The sequence below is a fragment of the Rana temporaria genome, chromosome 12, assembly GCF_905171775.1.
Source record: "Rana temporaria chromosome 12, aRanTem1.1, whole genome shotgun sequence".
NCBI lineage: Eukaryota > Metazoa > Chordata > Amphibia > Anura > Ranidae > Rana > Rana temporaria.
This window is the reverse complement of record NC_053500.1, coordinates 99,356,361-99,376,169: the sequence shown is the minus strand read 5'-3', so window position 1 is coordinate 99,376,169 and position 19,809 is coordinate 99,356,361. Positions and strand designations below refer to the sequence as shown.

The 19,809-nt window shown below is 45.9% G+C and overlaps 1 protein-coding gene across 3 annotated transcripts in view; it reads left to right on the top strand.

The window, feature by feature from the left end:
• EZH1 (enhancer of zeste 1 polycomb repressive complex 2 subunit) overlaps positions 1 to 19,809 on the top strand; it is a 394,387-nt gene that overhangs the window by 97,418 nt on the left and 277,160 nt on the right. For all 3 annotated transcript variants that reach the window (XM_040329824.1, XM_040329823.1, XM_040329825.1), the window contains 2 exons: positions 1,790 to 1,954; positions 3,362 to 3,463. In XM_040329824.1, the coding sequence (XP_040185758.1) occupies positions 1,790 to 1,954; positions 3,362 to 3,463 (267 nt within the window). The remainder of the gene's footprint in view (positions 1 to 1,789; positions 1,955 to 3,361; positions 3,464 to 19,809) is intronic.

Below are 19,809 nucleotides of genomic sequence, written 5' to 3'. Positions count from 1 at the left end.
ACTACAGTAAAGTTGGCACACTTTTTTTTTTATATTGTGAAAGATGATGTTTCGACAAGTAAATGGATACCCAACATGTCACGCTTCAAAGTTGCACCGCTCGTGGAATGGAGACAAACTTTTCCTCTAAAAATCTCCGTATGCGTCATTTAAAAAATTCTACAGGTTGCATGTTTTGCGTTACAGAGGAGGTTATTATTGCTCTCTCTCTAAAGATCACAGCAATACCTCACATGTGTGGTTTGAAAACTGTTTTCATATGTGGGCGCTACTCCCGTATGCGTTTGCTTCTGCACGCTAGCTTGGTGGGACGGGTCGCATTTAAAAAAAATGTTTTTCTTATTTATGTTACCTTTTTTATTTTACATTTTTACACTGTTCTTTTTAAAAAAAAAAAATAATTGTGTCCCTTTTATTCCTATTGCAAGGAATATAAACATCCCTTGTAATAGAAAAAAAGCATGACAGGACTTCTTCCATATATGCGATCTGGGGTCAAAAAGACCTTTCAAGATCTATGGGCAGAAGTGACGTTTTGATGCCGCTTCCGCCCTGCAATGGTATGGAGATGGGTAGGGGCCATCTACCTCTCATTCATCTCCATACCTAAGGAGGGCCCCTCTCCCGCCGCCGATAAGTGATCTTGCGGTGAATCCACTGCAGAGACCACTTATCTGAAAGCGGATCGCCCGCTGAAGAAGAGGATACCGGGGTTATGGTAGCTAGCTTCTGCCATAACAACGATATCCCTCTTCAAAGAGCCGCCGTATAATGACGGCGGGCGGTCCAGAAGTGGTTAATAACGCAAAAACTATATAAGGTATAACAGAGATTTAAACAGCACACACCAGCACTATCGTGACACTAACCAGCCCAAAAAAAAAAGCTAATATCTTAAAAATAAAAGCAGCACAAATATGGCACAAACGTAGCACTAAATAATCACACTTGAGTTTTTATTTGTGCTGATTGTAGGAGATGTAGAAATGTTGATTTTTTTTTTTAAATAATAAAAAAAAATTACAAAGATGTCTTTCTCAGCAACTATCCAAGTGATAGAAACCCATTCTAATCCCACTGGCTACATGAGCAACACTACCGTTTTCATGCAGCCTAGGTAATAATGTTGTGGAATTCAGTCAAGAACATTTGTCATATGGGGAGTAAACAAAGTACAAGATAACTTTAACACATGTTACTAGATGGCCACGTCATTAGCATTCTAACTTTCTTGCTTTAGCCACCAAAAAAAGTATTAGAGAGTTCATGGCACAAGAGTGAACTATTTGATAATCGGGTTTATTTATTACAGGTACTTGTATAGCGCCAACAAATTATGCATCTCTTTACGTATATATTGTACATTTACATCAGTCCCTGCCCTCAAGGAGCTTACAATCTAAGGTCCCTAACTCGCATTCATCCAAACACATACCAGGGACAATTTAGACAGGAGTCAATTCATTTACCAGCATGTTTTTGGAGAGTGGGAGGAAACCAGAGTACATGGAGGAAACCCACACAGGCACAGGGAGAACATTCAAACGCCTTGAGGTAGTGCTGTGGTTGTGATTCGTACCGAGGACCCTAGTGCTGCTGGAAAGTAGTGCTAACCGCTGAGCCACTGTGCTGCCAGTAAAATTCTTTATCGGTTATTACTCATATCTTCTGGCAAATGTCCTATTAATCTATATACCTTTGAATTTTATTGTAATGACTTATTGGTTGCAACTAATTATATATGTTTTTGTTTAATTGTGAAAGAGCGCTGACTTACTTTTATGTGCAGGTGCCGGTGTCTTAGATGATGCAATCTTCTTGGAATTGGTAGACGCTCTTCTTCAATATGCAGATGAGGGGGAAACGGTGCATGCTGACCCAGTGGCAAACAAGGGAGAGGAGGTGAAAACAGATGGGCCCATGACCAGAAAGAGGAAGAGAATAGCAGAGGAGGGTCAGTATCTTTTTGTGAAAACCTTTAAGCCAGTTCAGTTTTGCCCCCCCCCAATTACAGTGTGTGTATATATGTGTGTGTATATATATATGTGTGTGTATATATGTGTGTGTGTATATGTGTGTGTGTATATGTATGTATGTATATATATGTATATATATCATTTACAGGAGGGGCTACAAACCACCAGTAACATCCATTCGTAAAATTTGCGCTACTCTCTCATGCTGCTACAGCTGCTCTCCAGAAATATATTTAAAATGGCAGTGGCCAAAAAGCAGCTGAAAGCAGCTGTAGCAGAGTCATGGGGAATGTAGAAAAGTTTATCAATGGATGTGGAAGTTAATATGTGGGTCCAGGCCCGGACTGGGACAAAAAATAGGCCCGGGCATTTTGAATTGAGCAGCCCATTACATGCTAACCGGCACCTCCAGCAGAGAACATGGGGCGGGGGAGGTGGAGAGCACAGGGAGGGCGGTGGAGAGCATGCGGGGAGGTGGAGAGCACTGGAGGGCGGCAGAGAGCATGGGGAGAGGTGGAAAGCACAGGGAGGGCGGTGGAGAGCACTGGGGGGGTGACAGAGAGCATGGGGGAGGTGGAGATCACTGGGGGGTGTCAGAGAGCCTGGGGGTGGTGAAGATCACTGGAGGGGGTGGCAAAGAGCACTAGGGGGATGGCAGAGAGCATGGGGGAGGTTGAGAGCACTGGGGGGAGGTTGAGAGCACTGGGGGTGGCAGAGAGCACTGGGGGGGGGGGTATTAGAGAGCACTGGGGGGGTGGCAGAGAGCATGGGGAAAGGTGGAGAGCACGAGGAGTATGAGCGGTGTAGGAGGAGCCGTTGGGGTGGCTGCATATAAAAAATCATTTTCTCCATCTCCCTTCTGCAGTATTGGAATGCCTGCTTTTCCTCTACCTCTCGCAGCCTCAGGCATACTGCAGAAGGGAGCTGGAGAAAAAGATTTTTTATATGCAGCCGCCCCCACTGCTCCTCCTATCCAGGTTAAAGGAGGGGGGGCTGCACTCACGTTTTCTGCTATCCGGGCCTGCTTCAAGTTGTCAGCAGCAGGTGTCTGCTCTGGCACCTCCCCCCTCGCAGTCACGCCCCCCGGCCGTGGAGAGGCCGAAGGCTTCTCATCTAGCTCCTCCCCATCTGTGTTAACATCCACCCGGGCGGCCGCGGAGAGGCTAGATGAGCTGCGCGGTCTCAAAGAGCCTTGTGCCCCGCTACTAGGACTTGCAGTCTGGCGGCCCTTTGGTGGCCGCGGCCCACCGGGCGAATGCCCGGTTTGTCTGATGGCCAGTCCGGGCCTGTGTGGGTCACATACAGTGGGAGAATCAAAATGAAGGGAATTAATGTGCAGATGAGCTGCATGAGCATTTATCGTTGCATTTGTTTAAACTATGCAGGTGAATCCCAGACAAACCTTGGAAGCCACCCTGCATTAAAGGGTCAGGCAGAGTGCAGAGCAGAGGGAGAAGAGAAGACCGTGGCTCAAAGCAAAACACGAGGTAAAGCAAAACAATTATGTATAACAGTGCAGGAGATAAATGTCCTCTCCATTTTAACTTGCGTTAATGAAATCCCATCATAATGATAATAGAAAATTGCTGAAACTTGGAAATAATAGTGGGATTAGCTTGCCTGTACTTATCTGAAACTGAAATAGCCGTATGATAACCAAAGGGAACTTGCATAAAAAGGATATACTTACAGCATGGGACAAATGGCCAACACCTGCTTTATAAGGGTTAATCTTTGTATCTCCTGAAAAGAGATGTCATCAAAGGTCTCTTTCATCTTGTTAGTTAATTTACGCACTATTATTAACATTCTCTTATTCTGGTTTCAGAGGTTTAATAAATCATAACAAACACTAAGGCCCCGTACACACGATAGAATCCATCCGCTGAAAAATCTCAGCGGATCGGTTTCAGCGGATAGATTCTATGGTGTGTACAATCCAGCGGATCTGTTTCCGCGGATTTTTATCCCCTGGGATGGATTTCAAGCGGATATAAATTTGAAGACATGCTTTCAAATCTATCCGCTTGAATCCACCCCAACGGATTGATCCGCTGGTCTGTACAGACTCACCGGATCAATCCGTCCGAAGGGATCCCCCGCATGCGTCGTAATTATTCGACGCATGCGTGGAATTCCTTATATGACAGCGTCGCGCTCGTCGCCGCGTCATCATCGCGGCGACGGCGCGACACATCATCGCGAGGGGATTTCGGCGCGGATTTCGATCCTATGGTGAGTACACTCCATCGGATCCAAATCCGCTGAAATCCTCGAGAGGATTTATCCGCGGAAACAGTCCGCTGGACCGTATCCGCGGATAAATCCTCTCGTGTGTACTAGGCCTAAGGCCCGGATTCACAAAGCACTTACGCCGATGTATCTCAAGATACGCCGCGTAAGTGCAAATATGCGCCGTCGTATCTGTGCGCCTTGCCCACAAAACTAGATACGCCTGAAAATAGGCTTCATCCGACCAACGTAACTTGTCTACGCGGCGTATCGTGGGCGCATATTTACGCTGGACGCATGTGTCGCTCCCATTGATTTTGTATTCAAATATACAAATGAGGGAAATACTGCGATTCACGAACGTACGTGCGCCCAGCGCAGGCTACGCGTAAGTTCTACGTCCGGCCTAAAATTATTCCCCATAAAGCAGGTGTAACTTGGCAACAGACGTGCACAGACAGGTCAGCTGGACAGCAGCTGCAGCAGCACCGTTACGGACGAGCTGAGCAACCACACTTGCAGGACAACACATCTGTATGCCAACATGCCAGGCAGGGTCGCCATCAGAAATTATGGGGCCCCTTACACAGCTTCAGGCATGGGCCTGGGGGGGGGGGGGGGTGCTGCCGCGAATTGAGAAAGAAGAAATAAAGAAGAATATATATATAAAAAAAGGAACTAAAAAGAATAAAAAAAGAAATCAAACAATTTCAAAAACATATTTATTTTTTTCAAAAAAAATCGAAAAAGTGGGCTTGCCATCTGGGGTCCTGTGCTCACACACACCACATCCACCTCACATTGGTTTAGCCCAAGTCCACCACACGGGACTTGGGAGCAGCAACCACTTGCACATGCACACCAATGTGGTCCCTAGCTCGCACACACCACATCCACCTCACATTGGTTTAGCCCAAGTCCACCATGCAGGACTTGGGAGCAGCAACGCCACGCCAAGGCCCCAATGATGTTGCTGTCCATTCATACCACATTCACACGGTCGTGGGGATAACCTCTCCCTGACGATCCAAGGTGACATGCCTTGCTGGCAGGAATGTCACCCACACTCACACACCAGTCACACTGTAGCCTGCACTCCTGACCGTGTGCAGTGACTACAACAACAAAAAAAGGGATCATGCCATTGTCCGCCATGGCATGCCCTTACTGGAGGATGGCACATCCTTCTGTGTACGACACTCCAAAAAAAAAATAACGCTCATACTCTAAACTGCCAACATCCAGAGAGTCATTTGCCCTCTTGTGGGCCAGGCCTCCTGCCTAGGGTCAGGCTCCTTAATAGCCGTAGGGACGACTGTTCCCTCGCAAGCCCTTCTTGTAGGTATTCGGGTACACCCCTTGTCTTCCGCAAAGCCTTCCTGGGGGCTGGAGAGGCTTGTGCCCGTCTGTACGGGGAGGCCTGATGGGGGTGGCCCTTGAGGGGCTTTCCCTGATGGGGGTGGCCCTTGAGGGGCTTTCCCTGATGGGGGTGGCCCTTGAGGGGCTTTCCCTGATGGGGCTGGCCCTTGAGGGGCTTTCCCTGATGGGGCTGGCCCTTGAGGGGCTTTCCCTGATGGGGCTGGCCCTTGAGGGGCTTTCCCTGATGGGGCTGGCCCTTGAGGGGCTTTCCCTGATGGGGCTGGCCCTTGAGGGGCTTCCCCTGATGGGGCTGGCCCTTGAGGGGCTTCCCCTGATGGGGGTGGCCCTTGAGGGGCTTCCCCTGATGGGGGTGGAGGTCTCGGAGGTTCCAGGGAAGATGTTATCATCCTCGAGGGAGAGCAATTCCTCCAGATCAACATGCTCCTCCTCAACTTCCTCTAGAGGAGAGGTGTGGGCACTCTTCTCTGGGGATGGCATGGGTCGTCCAGCAGCAGACGATGGCCCTGCTCCCTCCAGCACATCTGTGGATGACACAAAGCATTTGCATGTTGGTGGACCCACACACTTGTCACATGCTACACACCGGATGGGGGATAAAAAACACTTGCCTGTCCTCAAGGCCTGTTCACCGGAGTCAAAGCCCTCCAGGCCCTCCACCTGATCCCGCTCCAGACATCTGGCGATCACCTCCTCATCGGCAGTCAGCCTGACAGTACTGGCTGGTCAGCCTCCTGTGCCCCTGACGTGCCTCTTCACCTTGGCCAGCTTATGTGTGACCTGACGATGCATGTCATTTATTTTCTTTGCAATGTCCTTAGAGGTCCTTCTCTCATGCCCAAGGGCATTGACCTACAGGGTGATCTCCTGGAGGATCTCTTGCTTCTTGAGCTTACTGGTCATGCCACTCTGTGCGCCATGGAGGTACACATCGTACCTAGAGATGGCAGAGATCAGGATCGCCCTCTCCTCAGAAGAATTTTTTTTTCCTCCTCTCCCTCTCAGTCTCAGGAGCAGACATCACTCAGAATCCAAAAGTACCTGCACCACGGAAGATAAGCTGCACAGAGGGGTACGGGACATACGTAAACCACTGCGCCACGCTCGGACCATCATTTGCATGGGGTCACGCCCACTTACACTTACGCTGGCCTGCGCCTTGGAAAATACGCTACGCTGGCTCATCTTGGTGAGCAATGCCTTGCTGAATGCAGTGCACGCCTCTCCGCGCTGCGCCGGCGTAGCGTAAAAGAGATACGCTACGGCGGCATAAATATGCGCCGATGTATGTGAATCCGGGCCTATGTTTAAAGTATAACTAAAGGAAATTTTTTTTTTCGTTTTGGATAGAGAGGAGAGTGATTAGAACACCTGTCAGTTTTTATTGCTGTATGTGCTTACACTAAGGATTTACCCTTTCTATTTGTCCTGTTTAACCATTCTCATTGAAAGTGAAAGTAAAAGAAAATTCCAAATTTTGGGTTGTCTCCAGAAAAGTAATGGAGGGAAAATCTTCCAATGGGGACACTAGTGCTGATAACCTGGGCGTACCTAAGGGATTCCCTTAATTTGCAGGGATTTCCTGTTTGGCTATGGGACAGGAAGTGAAGGGAAATAATCTCAATTGGACGCAGATGGTGAAAAAATAAATCTGACAGGGTTTGCTCTATTCAAAAAAAAAAAATGGCTACATAAAGAAATTTGCGATGCAAACTTAGTGGATCACTTGTTTTTCTGCTGTCACTCTTTTATGTTTCTATGTATGGAGCAGAATGTGGAACTTTATTTCTTTTTATAAAATTAATTGGAAAGCCCCTTTAACCAGTTGCCGACTCTGGGCGTACCGGACACACCCAAACAAAATGTCATCATTGTACCCAGTCCTTCTGCCCTGTCCAAGTACACGGCAGTTGAGCTCTGATTAATAACAGCTGCACTGCCGAGTACACAGAGAAGGTCCCAGCAGCAGGAGCTGTAAAAAAAAGCAGCATATATTTCTTTATCGTACACTACGGGACACAGAGCCTTAAATCATTACATAGTGGGTTGTATGGTCACCAGAGGTGATTGGACACTGGCACAACCATATAACCCCTCCCCTAAGGTAAGTCCCTCAGTTTTTTTCGCCAGTGTCTAGGGTGTTTACGAAAGTTCTGGCTCTGCTTTTGGCAAATCTAAGGGCACAGAGCATATCGGCGACGGCGTATCTAGATGACTTGATTCTAGTAGAACAGTCAGTAACACAATTGAACCACAGTGTACTCAGTACGGTAAAGTACCTAGAACAGTTGGGATGGATCTTAAACCTACAGAAATCCTCTCTACAACCCCTAAGGCCCCGTACACACGACCGGATATATCCGCTGGGATTTATCCGCGGATCAGTTCCAGCAGATAGATCCAGTCGTGTGTAGGCCCGAGCGGACAATTTTCGGCGGATAAAAATCCAGCCGACGGATTCCCAGCGGATAAAAATTTTGTAGCTTGCTACAAAATCTATCCGCTGGAATCCAGTCCAGCGGACTGATCCGGTCGTCTGTACAGACTCACCGGATCAGTCCGTCCGCTCCCATCCCTCGCATGCGTCGTAATGATTCGACGCATGCGTGTAAGTATTTACCTTCCAGCGTCGCGCAAGTCGCCGCGACGATGACGCGACACGTGACCGCAGATGTTTTCCGCACGGATTTTGATCTGATGGTGTGTACAAGCCATCGGATCAAAATCCGGAGGAGGAATGTCCGCTGGAAACGGTCCGGCGGACCGTTTCCAGCGGATAACCCCTTGTCTGTACGAGGCCTAAGAAGGGTGGAGTATTTGGGCATGATCATAGACACAGCCCAAAGCAGAGTGTTCCTTCCAGAGCCAAAGATCAAAGCCTTGAAGGATCTGGTTCGCATGGTCAAAGAGAGGACCATCCATTCACCTTTGAATTAGGTTGTTGGGGAAGATGGTGGCCTCCTTCGGGGCTGTCCCCTATGCCCAGTTTCATTCGAGACTGCTGCAGAACAGTATTTTGCCTACCTGGAACAGGAAGATCCAGGCTCTAGATCTGCCAATGTACTCGTCCTTAAGGGTATGTCAAAGCCTCAGTTGGTGGTTGGACACCAAAAACTTGAAAAGAGGAAAAACCTTTCCCCCAGTCACCTGGAAGGTGATATCCCCGGATGCCAGCCTGTCTGGTTGGGGTGCAGTTCTGGAAGAGTACCCGGCCCAAGGAATTTGGTCCAAGACTGAAAGGAGCTTTCCGAACAACATATTGGAAATTCAAGCAGTATATCTGGCCCTCAGGACCTGGACACACAGGTTGCAGGGTTACCCTGCTCGGATACAATGCTAGGGTAGTAGTCTATATCAATCATCGGGGGGTTACCCAGATTCGGGATGCTCAGAGAGAAGTTAACCGGATATTAATATGGGCAGAAAATCATCTTCCCTGTCTTTCTGCAATTTTCATTCCAGGAGTAGAGAATTGGCAAGTGTATTACCTGAGCCGCCAGAAACTGTTGCCAGGGGAGTGGTCTCCGATATTTTTCAGGCAATGTGTCTGAAATAGGGGACCCCATATTTAGCCTCCAGGGTCAACAGAAAACTGGACACATTTTGCGTCAAGAACAAGAGATCCTCTAGCCTTCTGAACGGATGCAATAATGATTCCCTGGTATCATTGATCTTTTTTTTTTTTTTTTTTTTCACTGATCTATGCATTCCCTCCGGTACCGCTCTTACAGAGACTGCTTTGAAAAATCAGGAAAGAGGGAATACCAGTAATCTTGGTGGTCCTGGTACACCAAGATTGTAAAGATGGCAGTGGGCGAACCTTGGATTCTTCCACTCCGACACGACCTGTTATTGCAGGGTCCAGTGTTCCATCCTTCCTTACAAAAGCTAAATTTGACGGCTTGGCTGTTGAAACCTACATATTGAAGAAACGAGGACTCTCGGGTCCAGTTCTCTCCACTCTCATTAATGCTAGGAAGCCTGCTTTCAGGTTTATTTATTATAGGATCTGGAAGGCATATGTGTCCTGGTGTAAATCCAGAGGGTGGAATCCACAAAAATATGTTATTAGAAGCATTCTGGCCTTTTGTCAATTGGGCGTGGATATGAAATTAGCCCTGAGTACCATTTAACCACTTGGCATCCTGCCTATTGTTGAAAGACGGCCACATAAAAACCGCAGAGGTGATCTAATACCACCAAAAGAAAGCTCTATTTGTGGGGAAAAAAGGACGTCAATTTTGTTTGGGAGCCACGTCGCACTTTGCGCAATTGTCAGTTAAAGCGACGCAGTGTCGGAAGCTGAAATTTCGCCTGGGCAGGAGGGGGGTATATGTGCCCAGTAAGCAAGTGGTTAAGGGTCAGATCTCAGCTCTGTCGGGTTTTCTTTCAGACACCGCTGGCATCTCATTCCCTAGTCCGGGCACAGCCCTTTGAACCTATTCGACATATTCCGTTAATCCTTTTGAGTAGGAAATTGGCCTTTTTGGTTGCTATCTCCTATGCTAGGAGAGTTTCTGAGTTAGCAGCTCTTTCTTGTAAAGAGCCTTTAGTTTGTCACAAAGACAAAATTGTGTTGCGTTCTACTTTTCTTTCGAAAGTGGTGTCAGCGTTTCATTTGAATCAAGCTATTGTTTTATTGGATAGAAGAAGATCCTGGACTGCCACACTCCTTAAAACGATGTCTTTATCGTACAAATGAAATCCAAAAAACAACCAAAACGATGCAGTCAAAATGAAGTGAACAACATAAAAAAGGTGGCTGACATGTTTCACATCATGTGAGTAAGCATCACATGATGTGAAACATGTCCGCCACCTTTTTCCTGTTGTTTACTTCATTTTGACTGCATCATATTGATTGTTTTTTGGATTTCATTTGTACAATAAAGATATTGTTTAAAGTAGTGCGGCAGTCTTCTTCTATCCAATGCATCTGTGGATAGCCAGCACCCGTTTGGTTTAGTGGGACGGAAGCAAAGCCAAGGGATCAGCAGTTTTTAGAGCGGTATCATCTCTCAAGATATTGTTTTACCTTCCTTTTTCCTGAGCCGCAGTCGGCGGGGGAAAAATTATTGCACTCTCCTAGATGTAGTGAGAGCAGTAAAAGTTTATCTGCAAGCAACTGCGCAGATACGTAAAACAGATGTTTTGTTTATTCTGCCAGAAGGTCCCAAAAAGGGCCAGGTAGCATTGAAATCTACCATTTCTAGGTGGGTTCGACAAATGATAATTCAAGCTAATGGTTTGAAAAACAAGATTCCTCCTATTCCTGTTAAAGCGCACTCGACCAGGGCATTGAATGCTTCATGGGCAGTGCATCATCGGGCTTCTATGGCTCAGTCCATACATTTACCAAATTCTATCAAATAGATGTAAGAGGACATGAGGATTCCGCCTTTGGGCATAGTGTATTACAGGCAGCAGTATAGAGCCTCACGTCCAGGGGTGGTCTGCTTGATCTGTGTCTCCCACCCTTCATATTGAGCATTGCTCTGGGACGTCCCACTATGTAATGATTTAAGGCTCTGTGTCCCGTGGTGTATGATAAAGAAAATATGATTTTTAATAACCGCTTACCTGTAAAATCCTTTTCTTGGAGTACACCACGGGACATAGAGGTCCCCTCTTCTTATGGGAACCTTACTGCTTTGCTGTAAAAACTGAGGTACTTCCCTTAGGGGAGGGGTTATATGGAGGGGAACTTGTCTTCATTGGTTGTGCCAGTGTCCAATCACCTCTGGTGACCATACAACCCACTATGTAATGATTTAAGGCTCTGTGTTCCGTGGTGTACTCCAAGAAAGGGATTTTACAGGTAAGCTGTTATTAAAAATCATATTTTCTCCTGTGCTCGTGCAGGCAGTATTGATGTAAAGTGGTAGTAATTTCAAATGGTAGGTAGTATAGGAAAAACCATACGTATCCCGCTGCTTAAACTGACCAGGGGTGGTCCGTAGAAGGCCAAGTGAGAAAAGAGGAGGAAGGCACGTGATCCAACGAATGGATCATAATGATAGTTTATTCTTAAACAAAGTAGATAAGTGCAAAGAAATTACTACGTATTCATAGAAACTAGGTTACAAAATGTTAATTTAAAATAAATTATGCCCATGCAAGGGCAAATGCTCAATGGTAGGCCAACGCATTTTGAGGGGTTCCCTCTTCACCAGTGCCTTGGAAAACAAAAGAAAGTCTGTATAATGTGGTAGATTTAGAGATGGGGAGATGCATCACATAAAGGGTGGGTGATGTATTCTCCTTTGCTCTAAAGGTATTCACATCCCAGTGCTCTAGATAAGATAAATACCAAATATATACAGTATGGCCCGGATTCACAAAGCACTTGCGCCGACGTATCTCCAGATACGCCTGATGCGCCTGACCCACAAACTAAGATATGCCTAAAAACAGGCTTCATTCCACCAACGGCGTAGCGTGGGCGCATATTTACGCTGGACGCATGTGGCGCTCCCATTGATTTTCTATTCAAATATGCAAATGAGGGAGATACGGCGATTCACGAACGTACGTGCGCCCTGCGCAGGCTACGCGCGGTGTGCGCAAGTTGTGCGTCCGGCCTAAAGTTATTCCCCATAAAGGAGGTGTAACTCAGCACCAGACGTGCACAGGTCAGCTGGACAGCAGCTGCAGCATCACCATAACGGACAAGCCCTTTAATAAAAAATAAACTAAAGAAACCTCTGGGCCCTTTAATAATAAAAAAAAATATATATATATATATATATATATATATATATATATATATATATATATATATATATATATATATATATATATATAAAAAAAAGAAAAGAACTTAAAAGAAAAAAAAAGAAATAAAATAATCAAATTTTTTATTTTATTTTATAAAAAATAAAAAAAGGGGGCTTGCCATCTGGGGTCCTGGGGACCTCCGGGCCCCTTACAGATGTACTGCCTGTACCCCCCTGATGGCGGCCCTGCCAGGGGCAGCCATGGTCATAGCACTACTGTATCCACAGGCACGGAGGAGGGCACGGAATAGGATATACCGAACGCGCATTAACTTCTTTGGCATGGGGGAATCGGAGGTGTATCGCATCTTCAGATTCAGCCCTGATGCCATCCTGGAATTAGCCACAGCCCTGCATGATGAAATCACCAGCCAGACAGAACGCTCACATGCAGTGCAGCCACTAGTCAAGGTACTGGCAACACTGCATTTCCTCGCCAGTGGATCTTTCCAACGTACAAGTGGAGTCGTGTCTGGGATGTCACAATGCCGATGCCTGGATAATTCCGGGGGGACCCTGTTGTATTCCCCAAACTTTGTGTGCCAGATCATCGGTGCATGTTGCGTTCTGCACAACTACGCCATGAGAAAGGGCCTGGAGATTGACATATGTGATGACCTGACCCCCGAACCACACAGTCCCCCCCTGCCCGAGGCTACCCCATCTGCTGAGGGAACAGCAGTCAGGAGTTGCCTCGTGGAACGTGTCTTTGCACGTTTAAACACAAACATTCATCATGGCACACGGACAATGCACGCATGCACACCACTGTGGTCCCTAGCTCACACACACCACATCCACCTCACATTGGTTTAGCCCAAGTCCACCATGCAGGACTTGGGAGCAGCAACGCCACGCCAAGGCCCCAATGATGTTGCTGTCCATTTATACCACATTCACACGGTCGTGGGGATAACCTCTCCCTGACGAACCAAGGTGACACGCCTTGCTGGCAGGAATGTCACCCACTCACACACCAGTCACACTGTAGCAGCACATATGTAAACGCCGTTCAAACCCCACATGTAAGGTATTGTCGCGTACATTGGAGCGTGTGCAACAGTTCTAGCACTAGACCTCCTCTGTAACTGGAAAATGGTAACCTGTAAAAAAATTTAAAGCGTCGCCGATGGAGATTTTTAAGTACCGAAGTTTGGCGCCATTCCATGCGCAAATTATTGCGCAAATACTGTGCGAGAAAAAAAGTTGCAATGACCGCCATTTTATTCCCTAGGGTGTTTGCTAAAAAATATATATATAATGTTTGGGGGTTCTGATTAATTTTCTAGCAAAAAAAATGTGATTTTACATGAAGGAGAGAAGTGCCAAAATAGGCCCGGTTGTCAAGTGATTAAAGCGCCCCATCCTGACGAGCTCATGCACAGAAGCGAACGCATAGGTGAGCAGCGCCCGCATATGAAAACGGTGTTCAAACCACATATGTGAGGTATTGCCGCAATAATTAGAGCAAGAGCAATAATTCTAGCCCTATACCCCCTCTGTAACTCAAAACATGCAACCTGTAGAATTTTTTAAACGTTGCCTATGGAGATTTTTAAGGGTAAAAGTGTGTCGTCATTCCACGAGCGGGCACATTTTTGAAGCGTGACATGTTGGGTATGAATTTACTCGGCGTAACATTATCTTTCACAATGTAAAACAAAATTGGGTTAACTGTACTGTTGTCTTATTTTTTTATTCAAAAAGCGCGCTTGTAAGACCGCTGCGCAAATTTGGTGTGACAAAACGTATTGCAATGACCGCCATTTTATAAACTAGCATACTGAAGCTACAAAAAAAAATCTCTCCTTACCATAGTGAGTTCACTAGAAACAGTTGCAATAAAAAAAAAAAAAAAATATATATATATATATATATATATATACACACACACGTACATAGAGAATGCATATTTCTTTATCGTACACCATGGGACACAGAGCCAGTCATTACATAATGGGTTAATGGTCACCAGTGGTGATTGGACACTGGCACAACCAATTGAAGACAGTTCCCCTCCATATAGGGGGGGTACCTCAGTTTTTTTCCCCAGTGTCTAAGGTGTTGGCCGCGATTAGGATGTACTAAAGGAAAGCTCTGCCAAAGGGACCATCTGGGGGTAAAAAGAGCTATGCTTTCGGATCCATCCAAGACGCTTAATTTTACGCCAAAACTGGATGGGATCCGGGCCTCATGCATGAGGTGTCGCCTGTAATGTCTCTCTTCGGAGGACTGGGCTCTAGGGTCCAGCACTTTTGCTATACTACACTAAAAGTCCTGGTAAGAGTCCTTTTCAAGGCCATGGGGAGAGTTCTCTTTTAACCACTTGCTTACTGGGCACATATACCCCCTTCCTGCCCAGGCGAAATTTCAACTTCCGGCACTGCGTCGCTTAAACTGACAATTGTGCGGTCGTGCGACGTGGCTCCCAAACAAAATTGACGTCCTTTTTTTCCCACAAATAGAGCTTTCTTTTGGTGGTATTTGATCACCTCTGCGGTTTTTATTTTTTGTGCTATAAACAAAAAAAAACGTTTTTTCCCCCCCCAGTTTAGGCTGATACGTATTCTTCTACATTTATTTGGTAAAAAGCATGTACTCCCCATGCTCCATATAGTGTCAAGTTCCTCTGGACAAGTGCGCTGAACACCTCCACTGCTGAGCTCTGCCTGATAGACGGCTTCCTCTCCCTCCTCTCAGTTGGATCCTAGAGACAGAAGCTGTTAAGCAGGTCTGGATATGAGAGATACTTCCCTCACCCCAGCACCGCCACCATTTTCCCTAGGTCGCGTGCGCGTGCACGTTTGTGAAAAACGGCACTGATCCAGAAAGCCTTTAAAAAGACTTGCATGCTGGCAAGCTCTTTCCTTGACAGAACACAGCAGCATTATGGGGGCATGTAAGACTCTCTATGTGGTTGGCTGAGCACTCCCAAAAGTGTCACCTATACTCTATGCATGAAACTGTGTGTTAAGTTGCATACTTTATGTAGATTGCTAAACTAGCACAGTAGTATATGCGTTGTGGTACCTCGGCTTTGCTTAGTAGTATGCCTTCCCGGGGGATGAAATTCAGAGAAAAAAGACAAAAAAGCATTGCTGCCTGAGACAGGAGGCTCTAGCTACCTTCCTCTCCGGTATTATCGGACGCATCTGTACTGCATGAGCCATTGCTGCTATTAGGAGTAGCAGCCTCTCCTGTGGTGCCTGGGCCTGCATATGTCACTGAGGACACTTTGACAGCTGCCCTAAGCAAGTTAGAAGTAAGAATCGCTACGTTAGTCGCAAAGTCCTCCCAAAAGGACAACAAGCTAAATAGATCTCCTTCTGTTGTTTTAGATCTCCTTTCAGAAAAATCTGAGGATGAGAATGATGAGGATAAGGTTAACACCTGCAGAGGACAAGGATGAGGAGTCTGAGGGATCAGGGATATCAGAGGAACCTTTTTCTGCTTCCCAGATTCTGAAATCACAGGTGCAATGTTCTGCATTTAAGTTACCCTCTTCAGAGTTAACTGAATCACCTGTCTCCTCCCTGGGTTCACTAAGATCCCCGCAGGGTGCATGCTCTTTTCCGGTTCATCCGTTGATAGAAAAGCTAATTTACGCAGACTGGCAACATCCAGATAAGCGTTTTTCTCCTCCTAAGAAATTTGGCATTCTCTATCCTATGGAGGAGACGTTTTCCAAAAAGTGGAGTCTACCTTCTGTAGATGCAGTGATTTATTGTGTAAATAAAAGCCTGACTTGTCCGGTGGACAATGTACAAGTGTTTAAAGATCCTTCTGAGAAGAAGTTAGAATCTTTACTAAATCTTCATTTCTTTTAGCTGGTAAAGTTGTCCAACCTGCTGTAGCAGCAATTGGTATGTGTCAGGTCCTCAAGGAACAGATAAAACGGGGTCTGAAGGATCTGCCTACAGATCAGGTCAAATTTTGGGAGAATTTACCTAAAGCCTTATGTTTTACAGTGGATGCCATGAGAGATTCGATTCAGCAAGCATTTCGCATCACACTCCAGCTGGTGCATATGCACAGAATCCTTTGGCTAAAGCATTGGTCAGCAAAAGCAACATGCAAGAAGCTTTTGGCCAATTTCTTCTTCCATGGCTAACGCCTCTTTGGGGATGATCTGGAGAAGTATATCCAAAAGATATCGAGCGGTAAAACCACTCTTTTACCAGAGAAGAGAAAGAACAAACGGCCTTGTTTTAAACGTTCTCTTTCCCCGACTCCTGGAAAGCCTGCCTCCAGCCAGTGACAACGGCATTTTCAGCCAGCCACAAAAGCTTGGCCAAGTGGGGGGGGGGGGCGGCTTTGTCAGTTTTCAGTGGCATGGCAGACAGAAATCGAGGACAAGTAGGTAGTATCCACAGTATCCCTAGGGTACAAGCTGGAATTTTGAGCGATCCCATCTTCTCAGTTCCGAAGTTCAAGGCTCTCCAAAGATCCACTAAAAAGAGGATCCTTCTTTAAAGGATTGGATCGCTTGCTGTCTCAAGGGGTGATCACAAAAGTACTCCTAAAAGAGCAAGGTTCAGGTTTTTATTCAAACCTCTTTGTGATTCCAAAACCAAATGGAGACGTCGAACCCATCTTGGATCTAAGAGTTCTAAATCTGTTTCTGAACATTCACCATTTCCGAATGGAAACTATTCGATCCGTGGTCGCCACCTTACAAGGCGGTGAATTTATGGAGTCTAAGACGCATTTTTACATGTGCCTATCCATCCCGCTCACCAAAGATTCTCTGCTCTTTGGTGTGGCTACCGCACCCAGAGTATTTACAAAGGTGCTAGCCCCTCTGTTGGCAAATCTGAGGACACAGGGCATAGCAGTAACAGCCTATCTAGACAATCTACTTGTGATAGCTCAGTCAGTGGCAATATTAGATCACGCTGTGCTCACCACAGTAAAATACCTGGAGCATTTAGGATGGATCTTAAACCTACAAAAATCCTCTCTACAAGCTCAAGGAAGAGTATTTGGGCATGATCATAGACACAGCCCAAAGCAGGATATTCCTGCCATAGCCAAAGATCAAGTCTCTAAAGGACCTGATCCACAAGGTCAAGGCAAAGAAAGGGCCGTCTATTCGCCTTTGCATGAGGCTATTATGGAAGATGGTGGCCTCCTTTGAGGCTGTCCCTTACACCCAATTTCATTAGAGACTACTTCAGGGCAGTATCATAGCAGCCTGGAACAGGAAGATCCAAGCTCTGGATTTACCCATGCGCCTGTCTTCACAGGTGCGCCAAAGAACTTGCGGAAAGGAAAATCCTTTCTCCCAGTCACCTGGAAGGTGGTGTTGCAGATGCCAGCCTATTGAGCTGGGGAGCAGTGTTAGAAGAAGCTTCAGCCCAGGGTATCTGGGCCAAGACCAAAGAGAGCCTGTCCATCAACATACTGGAGATTCGGGGCAGTATATCTAGCCCTCAGAACCTGGACACACGGGATACAGGGCCACCCTGTTTGGATTTAATCAGACAATGCTACTGCAGTAGCTTACATCAATCACCAAGGAGGCATCTGCAGTCAGGGTGCTCAGAAGGAGGTGAATTGGATCTTGGCATGGGCAGAAGATCATGTTCCTTGTCTTTCTGCAATCTTCATTCCAGGGGTAGAAAACTGGCAAGCGGACTATCTAAGTCGCCAGCAGCTGTCACCAGGAGAGTGGTCTCTCCACCCCAATGTCTTTCAGGCCATATGCCAGAGACGGGGGACCCCAGATGTAGACCTGCTAGCTTCCAGGTTCAACAGGAAGTTGGACAACTTTGTATACAGGACGAGAGATCCTCTGGCCTACGGATCGGATGCTCTAATAATTCCATGGAATCAGTTCTCACTGATCCATGCATTTCCTCCGATCGCTCTCTTACAAAGGCTACTTTGCAGGATCAAGAAGGATGGAATTCCAGTAATCCTAGTGGCCCCAAATTGGCCCAGAAGGCCCTGGTACGCTGAGATCATAAAGATGGCGAAAGGAAGACCTTGTAAACTTCTGCTTTGTCACGACCTGCTGTTGCAGGGTCCAGTGTTCCATCCTTCCTTATAGAAGCTAAATTTGACTCTCTGGCTACTGAGACCCACATTTTGAAGAAACGAGGGATCTCGGGTCCAGTACTTTCTACACTCGGTAATGCTTTGTTTAACCGCTTCAATACAGGGCATTTATACCCCCTTCCTGCCCAGACCAATTTTTAGTTTTCAGCGTTGTCGCACTTTGAATGACAATTGCGCAGTCATGCAACACTGTACCCAAATGAAATCTTTGTTTTTTTTCCCCACAAATAGAGCTTTCGTTTGGTGGTATTTGATCACTTCTGCGGTTTTTATTTTTTGCGCTATAAACAAAAGAGTGTCAATTTAGAAAAAAAACACTATTTTTTACTTTTTGATTTAATAAATATCACAATTTAAAAAAAAAAAAAAAATTTCCCTCAGTTTAGACCGATACGTGTTCTTCTACATATTTTTGGTAAAAAAATCGCAATAAGCGTTTATTGATTGGTTTGCCAAAAGTTATAGCATCTACAAAATAAGGGATAGATTTATGGCATTTTTTTTTTTTACTAGTAATGGCAGCGATCTGCGATTTTTATTGTGACCGTGACATTGCGACGGACCAATCAGACACTTTTGGCATTTTTTTGGGACCATTCACATTTATACAGCAATTAGTGCTATAAAACTGCACTGATTACTGTGTAAATGTGACTGGCAGGGAAGGGGTGAACACAAAGGGGCGATCAAGGGGTTAAATACAGTGCCTTGCGAAAGTATTCGGCCCCCTTGAACTTTGCAACCTTTTGCCACATTTCAGGCTTCAAACATAAAGATATAAAACTGTAATTTTTTTTTGAAGATTCAACAAGTGGGACACAATCATGAAGTGGAACGAAATTTATTGGATTTCAAACTTTTTTAACAAATAAAAAACTGAAAAATTGGGCGCGCAAAATTATTCAGCCCCCTTAAGTTAATACTTTGTAGCGCCACCTTTTGCTGCGATTACAGCTGTAAGTCACCTGGGGTATGTCTCTATCAGTTTTGCACATCGAGAGACTGAAATTTTTGCCCATTCCTCCTTGCAAAACAGCTCAAGCTCAGTGAGGTTGGATGGAGAGCGTTTGTGAACAGCAGTTTTCAGTTCTTTCCACAGATTCTCGATTGGATTCAGGTCTGGACTTTGACTTGGCCATTCTAACACCTGGATATGTTTATTTGTGAACCATTCCATTGTAGATTTTTTCTTTAGGTTTTGGATCATTGTCTTGTTGAAAGACAAATCTCCGTCCCAGTCTCAGGTCTTTTGCAGACTCCTTTAGCTTTTCTTTAAGGAATGGTACTGTATTTGGCTCCATCCATCTTCCCATCAATTTTAACCATCTTCCCTGTCCCTGCTGAAGAAAAGCAGGCCCAAACCATGATGCTGCCACCACCATGTTTGA